Raw genomic sequence first — 22508 nt, 5'->3', positions numbered from 1 at the left:
AATCTTGAATTGCACCAAGGATAAAGTTAACAAAACAAGGAGCATTTTATGGCTGTCTAGAGACAGAGCCTCTGCCTGGTGCTTTTCAGTAGTAATGACTTCGGCTTACACAGAGATCACAGAATGAGATCCCCCTTTAATGTACAGAAATTAATTTCTGTTATGTATGCCTAAAAGAATCAAATGTTTGAAAGAGAACATATTTTTAGCATGAGATTTAGAAGAAGTAATGAATAGGAAAGAGGACACTTTAGTATTTGATTTTCTTTCTGAATATTTACAGGAACCACATCCAGTGAAGAGAGATAAGACTATGTGGTAATTTTCTTACTCTCTTTCAAGGACAGGAAATTCTCCAAAGAGGACCGCCCTATCACTGTGAAAATCTCCACAAAGGAATGCTTATAGCAGGGATTCAAGTATGTAACTTCCCTTCATGTGAATGTCAATTACAAGCACAGACCTCTGCCCTGAATTTACCTCTCTGAATTTAAGATAGACACAATGTAGGTTATAGTAGCAATTATGTAAAGCAAAGACATGATTTCAACTCTGAATCAATAGAATGGTAAGGTGAGAACTTGGCACGGAAACACAGTTTTTGAGAGGATTGGTAAACCTCAAAGGATTTCAGGTCAATCTCAATTCACATAACCATCCAGAAGTTTGCATTCTTGTCTAAATCTTAGCCAAATTAACTGAAGCCATTAATGTCCCATAGTGCCAAACCAATTGGTGGGGGGGGAGGGCATGTGAAAGAGAATTTCTCTATCACCAAGTTGATGAACTAGGATTGATGTTCCTCCACCTCCTCACTCAGGTATGCACAGGTATTGCTGCCCACCTGCATCCAGATAGTGGATGATCAAACATAACTTGTGTGGTTAAATGGACCAAGTTAATGGCAGAAAGTCACACCTGCTTAGATACCCAGAAGGAAATTTGGTCCCACTGAAGTCAATAGAAAAACTCCTTTTAAGAGGAGTCAGTTGATGCCAGTCTTTTCAGACTTTTCCTTCTCTAGGTCTGCATTCTACCTTGGATTTACATACCCTCACTGGAGATTAAACAGGAATTCCACATGCAGAACAAAACAATGGCCCTGTGAGGGTATGATCCAGTAAATTGCTGAGTGCCCTCAACTATCGCTGATTTTAGCGGAAACTGAATCAGAACCTAAATATTAATTTAGCAATTTCTTTCTTAAATTAAAAATGAACCCTTAATTTAGGGCCAGACTCCAATACCCTTATACAATAGATAGTTGTCTTGCTCTGAGTAGCCCCATTGGAGCCAGTGGGACGACTCTCAGAGTGAGGTATTCAATGTGAGTAAGGGTATCAGAATCTGGCTCTCAGTGAGAAAATGTGTCGGCTGTCTCTCTGGATCTATTGCTTACAAAATGTGCCTGTTTATATACAAATTCCAGTGTTGAGGAATAGACAGATGGATGGGGTGCCTTGTTCTGCACATATTATGACATTTCACATGTACAAACTGCTATGAACATTGGTGGATGCCTATGAATAGAGCTATTGTAGAGAATGGTATGTGCAATAAAAGAGAAACTGTATCTTATTTGTTCAGATTAAAGAATTGTATTGTAATCTGAAATGTTTGAGAACTGTGCTGTAAGAAAATGCCTATCCATATGTATGAGGTTTTAAAAATTATTTTATTGAGATTCCCAGGAGGTAGAACATTTGTGCTTTGTGGTTCATATGCAGTTTTCAAAATTACTCCCAAGATCAAAGATTTATTCACTCAGATTTACAAAAATTAGTTTGAAGGCTGAAAATCTACAAATGCCCACATTTCTGCATGGAGTTGGCTTCCTCAGGGCACAGAACTTTTCTGTAGTTACTCCTAGCATTTTTAAATACATTTATTTTAACCAAATAAACTCCATTAATAACTTTCCCCTGGCCAATTTTCTTTCAACGTTTTAATCTCCAATGTTGAGCACTAAATGTCAAAATCACAAACAGCTCATTATTACTTTGTCATCTGAAAGTGAGATGCAGACAAGGAAAAGATTATGTTCTCTTTACTAGTTTATGGTATTTTCCTGTTGAACCAAAGGCAGAATCTGAAAGGCTGTATATATAATAGTCCCCTGAGATATGTTTAGAATGATTCCAAATTTCCTGTATCGCTATGTTTTCTGGTCACCTAATTCTAAACGCTACCTGCCATTTGTAAGTATCATCATGCATTGCTTTTTATGTCTATTCTTTTCTCAATGCAACAATGTATTTTGAATTAACAATAAGAGATCCATGCCTCTCCTGGCTGGTGAAAGCCAGTGAAGAAAAAGTATACCCACTATTAATGGGAATTGTTAATGCTTCCTGAAGCACACCTATCAACTCCTTGAAACATGAAAAAGTCCAAAAGAAGCCAGTTACTTGACCCTGAAGAACTTTCCAGCTACTATCTTGTCTGGTATCTCATTTTGGCATCTCAAGTGGGCACAGTGTGGTTTGTGAGCAGAGGTTAGAGGAATACAATTAATTTCCCCCCAACCTCCAATTCAGCCCCTGTGAGTGGGCAGTTACACAGCATTGACAAGCTCTCAAAGTCCTGCCCCAGCATGTCCTGTGCCCACTGTAAAAACAGATGAATTTTTGAAAGGTAGCTCTACTTCAGCTCTTCCAAAGTCCAATTAGGAATACGGAGAGAATCTTTCAAGTATATTTCAGAGCACAAAATTAATTAGTGCATTAATGAGATGGGAATCACGGAAGACAGGCATGAAAGGGGGGCTGGTAAGTAATTTCTTAACAGCAGGGTATGGTTTTATTTAAGAAGGAAGCCATTTACGTATTCATCTATTTTGAAGAACTGAATGCATCTGAAATGCAGGTGGACTGGCGAAAGAGCAGTAGCAAGGTTCCTCAAGAGCCTTGTTTTGTATGCATTTAGAACCCCATGGACAAAAATGGAAGGCAAATGAAAAGTAAGACCTTTGGGGATTGACTATTTCTATATCCTGCAAAAAGTCGAATGCATTTGAAAAACAATGGGAAAGTATACAAACAAACTGAATCAAGAAACCGATGGACATGAGTTAAGTGACTAAAAGGCAAGGACTAACAAAAATTAATGGGGAAATATGTAAGGGCAAAAGAGGAAAACAAAAAACACAAAGGAAATCTTTGAGTTGTATTCCGTTATCCTCCTCTTGTTTACTTAGGCCCTGACTCCGCAGGCTGGTCCAGGGTGTGTGTGTGTGTGTGTGTGTGTGTGAACGCATACATCCACATGGAGTCCCGTCCCGCCCTGTACACTTTAATGCTGCACCACATGGATGCAGGGTGCACGTATTTACTTACAGCATTGGGGCCAGAGGTTGTAAAGGCAGATCCTCAGATGGTGTAAATTATCATAGCTCCACTGCAGCTATGCCAATTTACAGCAGCTGAGGATCTGCCCCTAAGTTCTTCAGGGAAGCGACCAGTCTTCTTACAAGCTTAGCATGCTATGGCACATGATGAAAAGAACATTTTTTTAAAAAAACATTTACACCTGCATAGTCACATGCTTCTTCCTTCTTACCTGAAGGGTTTTGACTTTGCCTAGGATTTTGTCCTGTGACATTGCTTGGACTGCCTGCTCACACTCTGCTTGCCCATCAGGTATAAAAATACTGTCATGGGAAAAGGCTCGAGTGCCCATAGTATAGTTGGAGGACCTGAAATGCAATTCATATACACAGTACTTAATTTTATAAAGATACCCCAAATGATTCCTGCAGTTTATTCTTACAGTAACTCCCCTGGCCTATATCCTTTTCTCTGTTCTCTTCTACCTAGATATTTATACTGTCCTCATCACTGTAGTATCTGAGTGCCCCGCAGTAGTGCCTTAAGCAACAGGTCTGACATCTGTCACATATGGTTCATTCTCTCTCACCCACTGCCCAGAAGGAGAACTGTGTGCAGAGTAGAGTGGTTGTTTTGGTAGGATTTTATTGATTTGATTTTTTTAAATACACACATTCTATACTATATATTAAATGCTACTTAATGATATTTCTTTGTGTATTGAACATTGTCACATGAACCATTTGGTCAAGAGGAAAAGACCAAGAAATAAAACTGGGACTTTTTTCCTCATGTATACACACTGACCCTAAAAGAAAGAAATTAACTTTATCAGAAGTGATTAGTAATATTTTGTAAAGCACAAGCAGTTTTAATTGAAAGGAAAAATAATTCATACTTGAACATTCTTCCTGCCCTAGTCTGAAATGGGGGGTGGTCCATAAGATAGATTTTTGCACACAAGTAGCTTTCGTTTCCAAAGAGACCTGTTGAAATTGGAGACAGGCCACATGCTCATAATGAAAACTCTAACCTTATGAAACTCACCTGGCTTTGTTACATTTATCAAAAAGTTTCCAGGTTCTCAAGGAAGTCTGGGCATAGTATTAATTTAGAATTTCACATAAAACTACACAAAACCTGCAGGAGTTTTGTTTGTTTTTTTGTTTTGTTTTGTTGGGCAAGAGTGAGGTTAAATGCAAAACCAGGTGAACCATGGTGGTATCAATTGAGTTTTACTGTGAGTTTTTCATTTGCCTGAACCAGAAACTTGAAGCAAAATTCAGGGGAAGTGAACCCACCCATAGCATAACCAAAGCCAATCTTCATGCAAAACTGCCAACTTGTCCCCAACCTCTGGCTGCTGGATCATTCATCTAACTGAGCGATCTCATTGACCAGTTACGAATGTTTCATGGACATTGCAAACTCCAAATTCTATCTCAAGGCAGGATCCAGGAATGGAGGAGTAAGGTGGATTATTACACGATGAAGAGAGAGAGAGGTCTAGTGATTTCAACAGGGAACTAGAAATTAGGTGGTCCTTAATTCTAATCCTGGCTCTGATGAGGATTGCTTCTGTGTTCTTGGGAAAATCACTTAGCCTCTTTACTTCTGTTTTTTCCATCTATACACTTGGGATAATACAGGAATGTTGAGAAGTTAAATTAATGTTCATGAAAAACACTGAATGTGAACATTGCTATAAGGGTACACTCTAAGTTTTATGATGATGATGGATGTGAACTGTGATAGAGAACATTATGCCAATTTCTTATTTCCCTCTGACTGGTACACTGCAGCCACAGAGCAAACAGCATATTTAAAAAGCCTGCCTTCATGTAGCAACTTGGTAACTGTATACAATGAGAAAAGTTAGCCTCACATGAAGACATCACTTACTGTAACACAGAGAGAGGAAGCCAATGCACTCTTACTTGCCTACTTCTAAAGAACTGCACTGCTGAAGTCAATTGTCTGAATGGCCAGAAGCCTCTTACATATCAGCATGAATGTAGGATTGCTTTGATACAAAAGATGATACCATCACTTGCTAAGTCACCAAATGCCTGTTCTAGAGGGTAGCAGCTTCTATACAATTCCATGCCACTTGGATTAATAATATATACTGGAAGACTCTCTTATGTCACTGCTAAATACCACAGAAACATGTGGATTTACATAGAGATGGTATCCAAGGGAACATCATGCTGCTAACAAGTTAATTCTATGTCTCCTCAATCCACAAGAAAGGGGATTAACAAAAGTGTCCTTATTTGCTTCTTTACAATGCATAAAGAAAACGTGAGTTTTTAAAGAATTTTTTTATATTAGAAATTCATACCATGACTAGTTTGGAATATTTTATAGCAGATGGAGAACTAGTAAAATAAAGATATCATAAGAACTAAGTGTGGAAAAATAGCCTGACTTTTTAAAACTTCAAAAAGGAATTGACATTTTGGAGAAAAGATGTTTTTGTTAAAATATTCAATCATCCTGTTCCTTCGAATTAAGATGTGAAGGCAAAAAAATATGCATATTCTGAAAACTTCAACAAGTCTTCCAGGAAAACCAGGGAAAACCAGAATTGACAGTCCTGGTGTTTCTAGAGTAAAACACAAATACAAAACCCTTTACATTGTACAATATAAAATATTAAATGAGTTGCTCCCACCTCCCTCCCCCCATGCTTTGTAATGGTTTTTAAGTTTTCAAAATAGTCATATTCAGCTGTTGAGAAAGTTTGCTGGGAATGTATTTAAAGTAGCCTAATATCATTGCTTAACTCCATGGGCACAATCCTTATATTTTAAAAATTAAAATAAAGATTTACTAATAACCAACTACCACTACATTTTCTGTTCATATCAGATGTTATATTAAAATTTCTTACAGGCAAAGTGCAAAGGGGCTTAAAAATATATATATATATACAGATTATTTTAAAACCCAATAAATCCTTAATAAAACTTTTTTGGGGGGCAGGGGAGCCCAACTCATTAAACTGTCTCCCCCCATGTAGACAAATCAAAACTGAAGCAACTCATATTTTTATTAAAAATTAATATTTGAACAGCACACTGCATTTGAAATAATCAATCAAATGTAGAGCAGTTCAATATTTCATAACACTTTTACCAAGAAAACAAATACAACAGTTCATTTATGCCATTCACCTATTATAGATAAAATAATTCCATGGCCTTTCCCTGTTTACCTAATAAAGTTACATGCATCCCTGTTTAGGAATCTGTAGCAGAGATTCTATTAAAAAAATCTTTTTTAAAAACAAATCCAACCCTTCTTTGAATGTCTGATATTGCATCATTAAGGAACAAGAGAGTGCTGCAGAACCACACTTCCCTAGAGAGCCTCAGGAAACTAGCACCTGGTGTCTTTCTGCAGACCACCACCAAATGGTCCCATGGACCACAATTTGAGAACCTCTGCTCTAGAAAAAGTCTGGACCCAGTTGGGCCAACTTCTGAAGCCACGTGATGCAAAATGTTTTTGATATGAAACCCAGAGAAATTTGGTAGTGTTGACTGAATTTCCCCTATGACTAATTTGGACTTGTTTGAACTGGAAACACAGGGAGGCAGTTTATGGGCTCACACAATCCATAACCAAAAAAACTGTGCACATGAAACATTACAAACAGAAACCACCATCCTTTTCACAAATCGAACATGAAGCAGCTAAGGGGAACGTGGACAGTATTGCTCAAAGCAGAGCTAATGGGCATTTTCATTTAGTATTTACTTGTGTCAATTGAGATGAGTGCTGGATTAAGGACACATCACCCAGTCCATATACTGTGCTTTAAGGGCCCGCCCCCGCCCACGTTTTTCTAGTAGCAGCATCATTCAGTGACCATTGACTTTGTTTCTCAGCCACCCACTGGGGACATGCACTGTCTCCTCCATTTTTTTTCCATCACCATTTTTTCCCCAGAGAGAAGTTTTTAGACTCCACATTTTTAATTAAACCAGGTCACGTTTATCCCCAATCCATCCCTGTTAATTTTAAGGATATTCACACAGCAAATTAAAAGATAATGGTAACATTTCAAGCACTAAAAGGGTGTGATGAATTGTTTTCAGAATCAGGATTTGTATACGTCCTTGCTTTACCTGCGAATCAGATAACAATTAAGCAATATTGATCTGTCAGTTACAGCTGTGCAAATCCATCAGCCTTCCATACATTTGTACAAGTTTAATTTAAGGCTTTCCTTGAAGACAATGATTTGCATTGATCTTTTTGGGAGCCTGCAAAATCATCAATTACAGATGCAGACACATGAGAAGGGAAGAGCCCAATCTGATTCTCAGAGTGCAGGTTGAATTTGAAGGGCTGTTGCTTAGATTTTATTTTATTTTTTAATTTGTAAGCTGAATTAGCTCCAAATTACTGGAACACAATACAACATGGAGCCCCAAAATGCCATTTCTATAAAGCCACTTTTCATGCCTGAACTGCAGTTTAAGCATGGTTTAAATACGGTTTGTCTGGCCCCGTATTTAACCATGGGGGACCAACCATGTTATAATCAGGTTAAAAACTGTGTTCTGGCCTAAATTTCTACTTGGGTAGAACACCTTTATATATTAGTATAACCTGTATTTTCTATAAGTGAACGTAAACTGTACAGAAAGGGCCTATGTTTTACTCACTTTCAGCTTGCAGTTCTTTCCAAAGCCTTCCAACTGCATGTTCAATAGATCATATTATAAAAGTTCTTCTTTCATGCCTTATTCCTATGATGTTCTTTCTTCAGAAAGACTAGATTTTTTAAGATGTGGTATAAGAGGTATAATTGTGTTTCATTCACTATCACTACTAGTCTTGTCCATGAAGATTTGCTCAACAGTCATTGTACCAAAAAAAAACAAACAAACAACCACCACCACCCAAACCCTCCTCTCAACATGCTTCTATAGACAGGGCTGGCTCCAGGGTTTTGGCCTCCCCGAGCAGTCAAACAAACAAACAAACAAAAAAGCTGCGATCGCGATCTGCGGCGGCAATTCGGCGGGAGGTCCTTCGCTCCGAGCAGGACTGAGGGACCGTCCGCCAAATTGCCGCCAAACAGATGGACGTGCCGCCCCTCTCCAAAGTGGCCGCCCCAAGCACCTGCTTGGTAAGCTGGTGCCTGGAGCCGGCCCTGTCTATAGACTACTTTTCAGAAACCCTCCTTCCCCTCAACTAAAAGGCATGCCAGAATAGCTTTCTATAGTTGAATCTGTGACCTTGACAATCCTGACCACATTTAGAGGCATCAGTCTGTTCCATACTCTAATACTGCCTCCAGAAAACTTGGGTCAGCTATAGCAGCAATTTATTAACACTTCAGTTGGTAATATTGAGTTGATGACACTTCAGAGCCTGTTCGTACTGAAAATAATTGACTCATGATCTAACTCATTTGTGGAAAACTGACTGGATTAACTGAATTATGGATGTGCTGTAGTAAAATACAAAGCACTTTTAGAGAATTCTTAAAACAAGTTATCTTCAAAGATCAGTAGTGGCATGGAATATTGTTTCACTTTCACTTCCAGTACGTAGCTTTTCAAAGTCAGTTTTCTAGTGATCAAAACAAAGTTAACTTTCACTCTCTCTTTTGTTTGGGTTCTCATTGCCACACACCCAGTGTCCTCAGATCTCTGAAAATACAATGCAATTATTTTCCTTTGGTGACTAAGAGGAATGTTGAGGTTTTTTGTAAAACTAAAAACACACATTTCAGCTTCTATTTCTTATGGTTGTTAAAATATAATTTTCACAAGAAAGAAAAACTTGAAAGTAAAAAGAAGAGATTTTTAGTGGTTGCTGAAACAGCTCATTTTGAGCTCTCAACTGTTGAGAGAGCTGGATGGAATTTAAAAACATCCAATTAGTCTAATACTTTACAAAATTATTTTTAGAAAACACATAGTGGTATCAAAATGAAAGGTAAAATAAGGTGAAACATATTTGGTATAATGTAACTAGCGATGGATCAGGTGGGTGGTGCTTGAATCCGGATTAGGTTTAAACTAGGATTTTGATGTTAGAGTCCAAACTGACACCAAGGTTTGGGTTCAATAGTGCAGAAATCTTGGCCATCTTGAATAGTGGAAAGAATGTAGGATCACATGTTATAATGAGATTTCTGCAATATTTAGCTGCATTTGACTTAGATTTGGAAGTCACCGCCACCCAAATCTACAGAAATAAGGCTGCTAGTTCTGTTAGAGATCTGATGGGAAAACAGAAAATAATTCAGTTAACATAAAGCAGTGGCTTCAACAAAGGTCTTTTGTCATTATGTTCCCTAAAAGTAGAAAAGGGCCATGGAGTAAGGTAGAACAGTAAATTACTGTACTAGACTTTCACTTCAGGAAATCTGAATTCAAATTCTCTAACAGCTAGTCTCCCATGTGTACATATCATAATATGGGATGTTTGCAAGCAGTCTTTTCTGGATAGAGGCCCATTACTAGAAATTCAAGTGTGTTGCAAGAGAAATCAGGATTAAGGGATGAAATTCACTCCCCTCCAGAGGGCCAGCACAAGACCTATCCATCCGGTAGGTCTCACTTAAGCCCTCAAAACTAATGGGCCAGTTACAGGACAAATGTCTGTGCTGTGATCACCTCTCAAGAAGTCTGCCCCTCAGCAGTGTCTGGTGAGCCCCTGAGCTATTTATTGCATCATTTTCAGAAGCACTAATGAACTTAAAGTTTAGCTCTTCAGTACCCACATTTAGAGAAAACGAACATAAGTGATAGTTGGGAGGAAAAAGCACAACCCTAAATTTGTTACAATAGTAAAAAAACCAACCCACACCCACCCCAGGAAACTGATTTTTCTCCATTTTTGATACACCGTGTCCAGGTTGGGCTGTGACATTTGGTGAATGATGTATGTGGCCTGATCAAAAGGGAAAGACGATCAGTTGACGTGTACAACACAAATATATTAAGAAAGACTAGTTTACATTCAATGACAACTATATCATCAATAGCTCCTGCCTCTGCAAATTAGAGAATCCTTTTGTTAAGAGAAAATCTTAGAGTTACTTGTTTCAACTGTACATAGTTTGAATCATCCAGCAGTTAAACAGAAAGGCAGCTCCCAGAAAGGCAGATTCAAACTAGAATCACATAGATATTTCTAATTAAACTTTTATTTTATTTTATTTGTTATTGTATTAAGCAGGGATGGACTTGATAGCTATTTTACATCTTTACGTTTTTATGTGGTTCTGTTAAAAATGTATTTTACTAAGCAGAGCCTACTAAAGAAACACTGGACATCTATATTAAAACTTTGGAGACCCTTCCACTAAAGTAGGCATTATGCTGACTAGTCTCATGTTGCTAGAAACACAAATATGAAAGAACCTTCACATCTTGAATGTGCAGCATTAAACACTTGGGGGCAAATTCTTCAATGGGGCGCACATACACATGCAACTGAGGATACAATTTAGCAAATGTAAAGATACAATTGCTGGACTTTTGCTGGAGCAATGGAGAAGAAAGGAATGTTATGATTCTTGTAGAATTGTCTTAATACCCTTGGGTTCTGGGTAAAGGTTGGAAGCTTGGCTTGGCTTGTTTAGCCTAACCAAAAGAAGGCTGAGGGGAGATATGATTGCGCTCTATAAATATATCAGAGGGATAAATGCCAAGGAGAGAGAGGAATTATTTAAGTTCAGTACCAATGTGGACACAAGAAAAAATGGATATAAACTGGCCATCAGGAAGTTTAGACTTGAAATTAGATGAAGATTTCTAACCATCAGAGGAGTGAAGTTCTGGAACAGCCTTCCCAGGGGAGCAGTGGGGGCAAAAGACATATCTGGCTTCAAGACTAAGCTTGATAAGTTTATGGAGGGGGTGGTATAATGGGATAGCCTAACTTTTGGCAATTAATTGGTGTTTGACTATTAGTGGTAAATATGCCCAATGGCCTGTGATGGGATGTTAGATGGGGTGGGATCTGAGTTACTACAGAGAATTCTTTCCTGGGTGTCTGGCTGGTGAGTCTCTCCCACATGCTCAGGGTTTAGCTAATCTCCATATTTGGGGTCGGGAAAGAATTTTCCTCCAGTGCAGATTGGCAGAGGCCCTGGAGGGTTTTCGCTTTCCTCTGCAGCTTGGGGCCTGGGTCACTTGCTGGAAGATTCTCTGCACCTTGAAGTCTTTAAACCATGATTTGAGAACCTCAATGGCTCAGACATAGGTTTGATACAGGAGTGGGTGGGTGAGATTCTGTGGCCTGCGTTGTGCAGGAGGTCAGACTAGATAATCATAATGGTCCCTTCTGACCTTAAAGTCTATGATTCTATGAGATGGACCTAAGCCACAGAATGTGGATCTGGATTTTTGAACACCCCAAAGTTCAAAGGTGTTCAGATGCAGGATTTTGATTTGGTCCCATAGAGAGGAAGAGTGACCAGCTGTGAAACTGCAATCACAATTTGGATTTTAAACACATCTGAACTTTGGACTTTTTCAGATTCAGGATTTTGGTACAAGCCCATCATTAATATTAAGAAGGAATATTCCTGTAGACCAAAAGAGCTTTGTGCTGCATGGTTTCAAACTTGTGAAGAGCTGAAGCAAGTCTCAAATTCGGTTTTTGTTGAGGAACTTTGCAGTGGCCAAGAAACTGGAAATCACTTAACAAGTTGTTCATTGCAGAATGGCACCATGACATGAACTTACTAACCAAGGAAATATAATATTCTGTTCAAGATAAAAGTCAGAAGATTTTGAGAGGTGTTTTGCTCTGTATCCCTATGATTAATGCTGTCCTACACTAGTTGTGTATACCTAATGTAATAATAGACTGATACGTTTGATTATCTATATCTTGGATCATTTACAGACCCTTTCTCACTTTTTTCTTATCTTCAGTTTTATTTTGTGGAGGAAAAAATGTTTGGTGCTTAAAAACGAAAAGTTTTATCAAAAGGAAATACTGTGTCCCCAATCTTACAAAATTCCAGTTCCATGCATTGTTATAGTACAGTACAGAAAGCTCACACCACCAATTATGCCTATTTAGTGTTTTATAAATGTATCTCCCATTCCCACACTGAGGAGTTCAGAGATAGAAGCGAAAAAAAAATACAGATAAAAAAAGGAAATGTTTTGCTCTTCTCTGCTTGGAGTTTTGTGGATGTGGGGGTTGGTTTGGGGTGTTGTGGGATTTTTTTTTGAGCCAATCTTATGACTGCTACTCTTTTTAGAAATGCTAGTAGAAATGAACAAGTATCATTACAGAACAACAGCTTATTTATTAGTATTATCAGATTATTTTTAACGCTCTACATTCACAAAGCAAGTGTAAGTTTGCAGTAGGGTCCTATTTAGTTAGCTATTCCTCCACTTATATTGTGACCATCACCATACTATTGGAGTGCATTTGCATGATAACATGCCCCAGGAGAGTTACATGTGCATGTGAGATAGTTTCCCATTACTGAATGTTTTGTAAGAAGGCTGACTCCAACTACTTTTCCCCAGAAATGTCCCCAAGATGGCAGAGATGAAAAAGAGATAAAATGTATTTTCTAGTAATTCTAGACATGTATCAATACTGTAAGGGAAGAAAAGGTATTCTGATTCTGAGTTATACCTTTATAGCCTTTTCCCCATCATCTTATGCAGTGCAGGTATATGAGCTTTAGTTCTAAATTATGGTCAAATAGGGAATATTACACACATTGCAATAGTTGCCTGTCAGAACAGTGTTTCCATAGCATGTTATTTCATTGCACTCACAGACCCATAAATATGTCCTTACAAGCTGAACAGGCAGAGGGGAAATGTTTAATATGTTATTTGCATCAATCACGTTTAATAATGTAAACTTCGGGCCCAGTTCTGCTCTCAGTTCCATGGATGCATCTGCCTCTGCCTTCAAGCCTAGTTTGTACCTGTGTATCTGAGGGCAGAACTAATCCCAGAGATGCTAACCCTGCAAAGCAATCTGCACGGACAAGTCCTTATACCTGTAGAGACCTACTGATGTCAGTGGATTACTTTGCAATATCTAAGTTGATATTTCTTTCATTTTGGATGAATTCCTTCAGTCCTTGCTCAGGCAAAGCTCTTATTTGGTGTCAATTGGAATTCTGCCCGCATAAGGGACATAGAAAGGGGTATCAGGTGAATGGCAGATCATACAGCAGGTCAACAACCCTCCAAACCCCACCATTTTCAATGCAAATTTTCATCAAAATCAAATTTAACTTTTTTTGGTCAAAAATGTGAAATGTGGAACATTTCAACCAGGTCTAGTAGATCCCAGCACCTTGGTGTAAGAAGAGAAATATCAGGTAGACTCAATATTAGAAGAGGAGAAGATGTGAAAGGGAGGCTTTGAGAATGACCGGAAAGGCGACACCTGGTGTATGGGGACGGGTGGGGGAAATGGCAGAGTCCATTACAGGAGAGGGCAGGATCAGAGGCAGAGACAGACATACAGACAGGCTATGGTGCTACAGAATGAGCCACCTGTTGGAATCAAGTATTTGCTGTTAAAAGTACCAGATTGAGAGCATTAGATGTAATTTGGGGATAGTAAGTGGTAAAAAGCTACAGTGAATGTATCTGAGAATAAAGCCTCTGTAGGACTGCCACTAAACTAGGTTTGTTAAATAATGGGAGAATATAAATAAGATAGACAGATGGCCTGTGGAAGGTGTTTTGTGAATGAGAGAACAATGCAAATGCTGAGCTTAGTAACATAAAGAGATCTCTGACTCTTAAGATATTACAAACAGTATGGGATAGAGCAACAGAGGGTCCTGTGGCACCTTTGAGACTAACAGAAGTATTGGGAGCATAAGCTTTCGTGGGTAAGAACCTCACTTCTTGCATCTGAAGAAGTGAGGTTCTTACCCACAAAAGCTTATGCTCCCAATACTTCTGTTAGTCTCAAAGGTGCCACAGGACCCTCTGTTGCTTTTTACAGATTCAGACTAACACGGCTACCCCTCTGATACTTGACAGTATGGGATAGATTTTCCCTTGCAGCTGAATGCCACTCAGTACGTGGGACAGGGAAAGCCATTAAGGAGATGGCTGTACCTCCCTAATCTTGCAGTGCCCAGCCCCAGTGTCAGTTAGAGCAGTTGAGGAGCCGCTCTAATTTATACCACTGGAATAAGGTCCTTAAGTAACCCCAGCGATTTAAAAGGGTCTGGGGCTCCAAACGCCTTTAAACGCCACTGGAGCCCCAGGTGGTGTGGGCCAGGCGTCCTGGAAGGGCTGGCTGGGGGATACTGACTCCCAGCCCTGCCCCTTCCACTCAAGGCCCTGCCCCTTCTGGAGCGGTAAGTGTCTGGAGTTACTTTCACCCCTGATTTTAGCCCTCTTTAATCTAGGGGGATGGAGTCATATTTGAGATTCTGGACTAGGCCCATCTATAGTGCATAAGCACAAAGTCAATGATATCTTTAGGAAACACTGGATGGCGCTCATAAGTAACCAAACAGGGAGTTTCGCAAGGGAGTTCTCCAGGTGAAGGAGGAGCAATACTGTACCCTCTTGGGGTAAGTGACTGTCTGTAGTGTGTGTTTGTTTGTGTTTGGGGGTTACTTGCTGTGTGCTGAGCTTGTGTTTGTCTGTTTGTTTGTTTGGTTGTTTGAAGGACCGTGTGCTGTGGCTGTCAGTTGGAAGCTGTGACTTCCAAGGAAGGTTTGAAAGCTAGAAGCCTCTGGTAAGTGGGTGAGCCTTAATCAGTGGGCAGGGCATTCATACAGGCCAGGGCTTTATAAAGCAGCGCACAAGCAACCAGGGAGCTTTTGCAACCAGGGGCTGCTAACAGGGAGTTTTGCAAGGGAGTTGGGAAGGGGGCGAGGGTCCCTTGCCGGTTCTATCTGTTTTCCCTTTATTCCCCTTAAAACCTATAAACCAACTACATTCAAAACTTCTTGCTTAAACAACCCTTTCAGCGGACAGGGGGCTGTAGATGGGAGTTTGACAGGGGAAGGCTTACGATGGTTAGGAAGACCCGCAACACCTGTGCCAGCACTGCTTCTGTCTCCTCCACCTGTGCCTGTAGCCAGACAGAGCGCCTGAGCATGGATGCTTCTACCCAGATCCCGGTGTGGTTTTGCAGAGACTGTAACTTGCAATTTCCACTGACTGATATCCATGCTGGGGGGACCATCCAATGTGAAAGGTGCCTGCTGGTGGAATCTCTCAGGCAGCAGTTGGGAGAGCTACAGGAGGAGGTGGCTAGGTTGAGGAGCATCCGAATCCACGAGCAATTCCTGGACAGTGTCCATGTGGAGACAGCAGAGGTAGCTGTCCCAGTACACAGGACTGCTGATACACTGCTGGTGGAGGAGGAGATGGCTCAGGATGGACACTGGCAGCTGTGTATGCATCCGAAGAAGTGGGCTGTAGTCCACGAAAGCTCATGCTCTAGTAAATTTGTTAGTCTCTAAGGTGCCACAGTACTCCTGTTCTTTTTTACTGGCAGCTGGTTACTTCTGGCAGTGGGCAGTGCTCCACCCCTGCTCCGAACCCTCCCGACGTGGTAATAAGTAACAGTTATGCTCTTCTTGATACAGGAAAGAAGGAATCACCCCCTACAGTAAAGGAGGAGAAGCCTCGTAGCCCTAAGGCTGGGAGGTCTGCTGCCACCACTGCGAATAGGAAACGTAGGGTAGTGGTGGTCGGAGACTCTCTGCTGAGGGGGATGGAGGCGCCCATCTGTCGCCCTGACATTTCATCTCGGGAGGTATGCTGCCTGCCGGGAGCCCGTATCCAAGACGTTATGGAGGCATTGTCGAGGATTATCCAGCCCTCTGACTACTACCCCATGCTACTCATCCATGTGGGCACAAATGATACTGCGCGGTGTGACACTGAGCAGATCAAGAGTGACTACTCTGGGAGTACGGGTGAAGGAGTTTGGAGCGCAGGTGGTATTCTCTTTGAGTCTTCCTGTCAAAGGTAGGGGCCCGGGCAGAGACAGATGCATCATGGAGGTGAATGCCTGGCTGTGAAGATGATGTTGCCAGGAGGGCTTTGGCTTCCTAGACCACGGAATGCTATTCGAGGAAGGACTGCTAGGCAGAGATGGCGTTCACCTTTCGAGGAGGGGAAAGACCTTATTTGGACACAGACTGGCTAACCTAATGAGGAGGGCTTTAAACTAGGTTCGACGGGAACAGGTGAGCAAAGTCCACAGGTAAGTGGGGAACACGGAGACCTGGGAGATGGGTCGGAAATGAGAGGGAGCGTGGGCTATATTGGCAGAGAGAAAGGAGGGTCAGGACAAAACTGTGAGGAAAGATCAAACCAGTATCTTAGATGCCTATATATAAATGCGAGAAGTATGGGGAATAAGCAGGAAGAACTGGAAGTGCTAATAAATAAATACAACTATGACATTGTTGGCATCACTGAAACTTGGTGGGATAATACACATGATTGGAATGTTGGTGTGGATGGGTACAGCTTGCTCAGGAAGGATAGACAGGGGAAAAAGGGAGGAGGTGTTACCTTATATATTAAAAATGTACACACTTGGACTGAGGTAGAGATGGACATAGGAGATGGAAGTGTTGAGAGTCTCTGGGTTAGGCTAAAAGGGGTAAAAAACAAGGGAGATGTCATGCTAGGAGTCTACTACAGGCCACCTAACCAGGTGGAAGAGGTGGATGAGGCTTTTTTTAAGCAACTAACAAAATCATCCAAAGCCCAAGATTTGGTGGTGATGGGGGACTTCAACTATCCGGATATATGTTGGGAAAATAACACAGTGGGGCACAGACTATCCAACAAATTCTTGGACTGCATTGCAGACAACTTTTTATTTCAGAAGGTTGAAAAAGCTACTAGGGGGGAAGCTGTTCTAGACTTGATTTTAACAAATAGGGAGGAACTCGTTGAGAATTTGAAAGTAGAAGGCAGCCTGGGTGAAAGTGATCATGAAATCATAGAGTTTGCAATTCTAAGGAAGGGTAGAAGGGAGAACAGCAAAATAGAGACAATGGATTTCAGGAAGGCGGATTTTGGTAAGCTCAGAGAGCGGATAGGTAAGGTCCCATGGGAATCAAGACTGAGGGGAAAAACAACTGAGGAGAGTTGGCAGTTTTTCAAAGAGGCACTATTAAGGGCCCAAAAGCAAGCTGTTCCGCTGGTTAGGAAAGATAGAAAATGTGGCAAAAGACCACCTTGGCTTAACCACGAGATCTTGCATGATCTAAAAAATAAAAAGGAGTCATATAAAAAATGGAAACTAGGACAGATTACAAAGGATGCATATAGGCAAACAACACAGGAATGCAGGGGCAAGATTAGAAAGGCAAAGGCACAAAATGAGCTCAAACTAGCTACGGGAATAAAGGGAAACAAGAAGACTTTTTATCAATACATTAGAAGCAAGAGGAAGACCAAAGACAGGGTAGGCCCACTGCTTAGTGAAGAGGGAGAAACAGTAACAGGAAACTTGGAAATGGCAGAGATGCTTAATGACTTCTTTGTTTCGGTCTTCACCGAGAAGTCTGAAGGAATGCCTAACATAGTGAATGCTAATGGGAAGGGGGTAGTTTAGCAGATAAAATAAAAAAAGAACAAGTTAAAAATCACTTAGAAAAGTTAGATGCCTGCAAGTCACCAGGGCTTGATGAAATGCATCCTAGAATACTCAAGGAGCTAATAGAGGAGGTATCGGAGCCTCTAGCTATTATCTTTGGAAAATCATGGGAGACGGGAGAGATTCCAGGAGACTGGAAAAGGGCAAATATAGTGCCCATCTATAAAAAGGGAAATAAAAACAACCCAGGAAACTACAGACCAGTTAGTTTAACTTCTGTGCCAGGGAAGATAATGGAGCAAGTAATTAAGGAAATCATCTGCAAACACTTGGAAGGTGGTAAGGTGATAGGGAACAGCCAGCATGGATTTGTGAAGAACAAATCATGTCAAACCAATCTGATAGCTTTCTTTGATAGGATAACGAGCCTTGTGGATAAGGGTGAAGCTGTGGATGTGGTATACCTGGACTTTAGTAAGGCATTTGATACGGTCTCGCATAATATTCTTATCGATAAACTAGGCAAATACAATTTAGATGGGGCTACTATAAGGTGGATGCATAACTGGCTGCATAACTGTACTCAGAGAGTTGTTATTAATGGTTCCCAATCCTGCTGGAAAGGCGTAACGAGTGGGGTACCGCAGGGGTCTGTTTTGGGACCGGCTCTGTTCAATATCTTCATCAACGACTTAGATATTGGCATAGAAAGTATGCTTATTAAGTTTGCGGATGATACCAAACTGGGAGGGATTGCAACTGCTTTGGAAGACAGGTCATAATTCAAAATGATCTGGACAAATTGGAGAAATGGTCTGAGTTAAACAGGATGAAGTTTAACAAAGACAAATGCAAAGTGCTCCACTTAGGAAGAAAAAATCAGTTTCACACATACAGAATGGGAAGAGACTGTCTAGGAAGGAGTACGGCAGAAAGGAATCTAGGGGTTATAGTGGACCACAAGCTAAATATGAGTCAACAGTGTGATGCGGTTGCAAAAAAAGCAAACATGATTCTGGGATGTATTAACAGGTGTGTTGTGAGCAAGACACAGAAGTCATTCTTCTGCTCTACTCTGCTCTGGTTAGGCCTCAGCTGGAGTATCGTGTCCAGTTCTGGGCACCACATTTCAAAAAAGATGTGGAGAAATTGGAAAGGGTCCAGAGAAGAGCAACAAGAATGATTAAAGGTCTTGAGAACATGACCTATGAAGGAAGGCTGAAAGAATTGGGTTTGTTTAGTTTGGAAAAGAGAAGACTGAGAGGGGACATGATAGCAGTTTTCAGGTATTTAAAAGGGTGTCATAAGGAGGACGGAGAAAACGTGTTCACCTTAGCCTCTAAGGATAGAACAAGAAGCAATGGGTTTAAACTGCAGCAAGGGAGGTCTAGGTTGGACATTAGGAAAAAGTTCCTAACTGTCAGGGTGGTTAAACACTGGAATAAATTGCCTAGGGAGGTTGTGGAATCTCCATCTCTGGAGATATTTAAGAGTAGGTTAGATAAATGTCTATCAGGGATGGTCTAGACAGTATTTGGTCCTGCCATGCGGGCAGGGGACTGGACTCTATGACCTCTCGAGGTCCCTTCCAGTCCTAGAATCTATGAATCTATCTATGAATCAAATAATACATCTACCCTACACTGTTCTCTCCCTCTCCCCCACATAAACAGCAATATTTTTGTGATGGTCCCAAAAAATTTGATGGGAGAGAAATACAGACTCCCGGCTGCATTGTACTCCTTTACATTACATGGAAATCTGAGCCATGTGGTGAACATATCACCAGAATAGATGCTTTAAAAAATACAAAAGCAAATTTAAATAAGGAGGCAATGATGCAGTGTTCAGAAGCAGGAATGCAAAGGAGTTTCTTCTATTCATTATCTCTTGCTTACTTCGTTAAACATTATGAAATACTTTAAGGTAAATATTGATTAATTACTTTGGTAATGATGAAAATCACTTTAGAAATTAGGAAAACATTCACATTTTAAGTCAGTTTCTATGACAACGAGAGTGAATATCATTGATCAACAGTTTCTATCTAGTGCCATGTCTTGAACAGATTAGTTATTTTTAGTCTCACAAAATGCTAAATAGACAATTAAATATTCACATAAACTACACTGGAGATGCAGAAGAGTGGTATTATATAACCATAGTGTATATATCGTATCATATCCTATTCTTGACTTATAGAATTCAGTGTACTGAGGGAACTGGGAGGGTACACAATATAAGAACATAAGAACGGCCAAACTGGGTCAGACCAATGGTTCATCTAGCCCAGTATCCTGTCTTCCGACAGTGGCTCATGCCAGATGCTTCAGAGGGAATGAACAGAACAGGGCAATTTCAAGTGAGCCATCCCCTGTCATGCAGTCCCAGCTTCTGGCAATTGGAAGTATAGTGACACCCAGAGCATGGGATGGTGTCCCTGACCATTCTTGGCTAACAGCCATTGATGAACCTATCCGCCATGAATTTACCTAATTCTTTTTTGACCACAGCTATACTTTTAGCCTTGCGTGAAGTAATACTTCCTTGTGTTTGTTTTAAATTGGCTGCCTATTAATTTCATTAGGTGACTCCTAGTTCTTTTTATCTGAAGGTGTAAATAATACTTCCCTATTCGCTTTCTCCATACACTTCATGATTTTATAGACCTCTATCATAACCCCCCCCCCCTTAGTCATCTCTTTTATAAGACGAACCATCCCAGTCTTTTTAATCCACATGCCTAAACATTTTTATTGATCTTATCTGTACCTTTTCCAATTTTTATGTATCTTTTTTGAGATGGGATGACCAGAACTGCATGAAGTATTCCAGATGTTGGCATACCATGGATTTATATAGTGGCATTATGATATTATCTGTTTTACTATGTATCCCTTTCCTAATGTTCCTAACACTGTGAGCTTGTTTGACTGCCACTGCGCACTGTGGATGTTTTCAGGGAACTATCCACGACGCCGCCAGGATCATGGTAACGGCTAATTTACATCCTGTCATTTTGTATGTATAGTTGGGATTTTTTCCAATGTGTATTACTTTACACTTATCAATAAGGCTACGATTTAGTCACGGACGTCGCCGAAGTCACGGAATCCGTGACTTCCAGCAACCTCTGTGACTTCAGCCTGCAATGGTCGGGAGCTGCGGGGGCCCCCTAGCTGCAGACAGTGGGGGAACCCTGCAGCTCCCAGCCATCACGGAAGGGGAACTCCTGGCTGCCATAGGTGGTGGGGGAACTCCCGAGCTCCCGGCCACGGTGGGCAGTCTGCATTGCAATCAGAGGCATGATTGCAGCATGGATGGGCATATCCACGTACTAGCTTTAATCTAGCTAGCACAGCTAAAAATAGCTGTAAGGATGTGGTGGCATGAACTAGCAACCAGAGTCCCCACTGAAGCCCATGCCACCATGTCTTCACTGCTATTTTTAGCCATTCTAGCTAGATTCAAGCTTGCATGGGAATGCCACCCCACACTGCAGTGTAGACATACCTCTACAGGATTTGGACTCAGGCATCCAGATGTAAAAGGCTAGTAAACTAGCCCACTGAATCTCCTAATACACAATGACTTTTAATAAATCTTCAATAGAATTAAAAATTCAAGAGTGGGCTCCTCTAAGACAGATTCACTTATGTAATAGCTTTTCCTTTCCTCTCCCTCTACCCTGCCTGTCTCTTTAGCTTTTCTCAGATTGGGTGATGGTGGGAGGCAGGTTTCTCAGGAGAAATTCAGGAGTATGCTTCTCCAGTCAAGAGACCGTCACATATACAACATACAGCTCTACATAGAGAAGTGTAGTGTATGTACTGCTGTGTTAAAATTGTGTGTCTAGTACTATCACCATGCTGCTTCTGACTGATGGAAGGCTCTAGGGGTAAACAAAAGTTCTGATATAGTTGAGCTACAGAGGAGACCCACTGCTCTAGCTTTAGTCCATAAAATGTTTATTACTTACTTTGCTCATCTATGTACCAAGTGATTCAAATTGGGAAAAATATTTGCCTTAAACCTCAAATCCACTTGCAATGATATTTGGGTGTGGTTTCGGGCAAATACAGTACTGCTCAAAGTAATAACGCTTGCTAATAATTTCTACATTAAATTTGCTTCAGCTTTGTGTTCACTTTTCATGGATAATTGTTCAATTGATATTTTCTGGGCAAATGATCAAGAAAAGAGAATTTCAAAAAGTCTCCTTTGTGAATATTCACAGAAACCAAATTTTGATTAGTATAGGAAAGTATTTGGCTTGCACACTCATTCAGTCAGGGAAATGAACCAACACCATGTGACTTATCTGACAAACTGCAACCAAGAAACACAGCCCAAATAGTAAATATCAAATATCCACAAAACTCTTCACTAGCCAAAGAGAGTGTATAAAGAATTAAAAAAAAAATTCAAATAAATAATGTGTTCAGAGAAATCAGCGTCTGTTCCTAGACATTCCACAAGCAAAAAGGAGGCTAAGTTCATCTTATTAAAACTACTTGCTGTGAATTACTTGCACAGGTCCATTGGGTGTGGTTGACACGCTTGCAAATCTCAGACCATGCTTACAACAGTTCAGCCAACGTGAGCCTCCCTCCTCCCAGTTGG

General features: G+C 40.6%; 1 protein-coding gene across 1 annotated transcript in view; it reads right to left on the bottom strand.

The window, feature by feature from the left end:
• Window positions 1–22508, bottom strand: part of CRACD (capping protein inhibiting regulator of actin dynamics) — a 132406-nt gene that overhangs the window by 42761 nt on the left and 67137 nt on the right. The window contains exon 4 of the mRNA XM_054029589.1: window positions 3559–3694. Within this exon, the coding sequence (XP_053885564.1) occupies window positions 3559–3694 (136 nt within the window). The remainder of the gene's footprint in view (window positions 1–3558; window positions 3695–22508) is intronic.

Source organism: Malaclemys terrapin, chromosome 5 (assembly GCF_027887155.1).
Source record: "Malaclemys terrapin pileata isolate rMalTer1 chromosome 5, rMalTer1.hap1, whole genome shotgun sequence".
Lineage (NCBI taxonomy): Eukaryota > Metazoa > Chordata > Testudines > Emydidae > Malaclemys > Malaclemys terrapin.
Note: the sequence above shows the minus strand (reverse complement) of the source record. Positions and strands in the feature narration are given on the sequence as shown.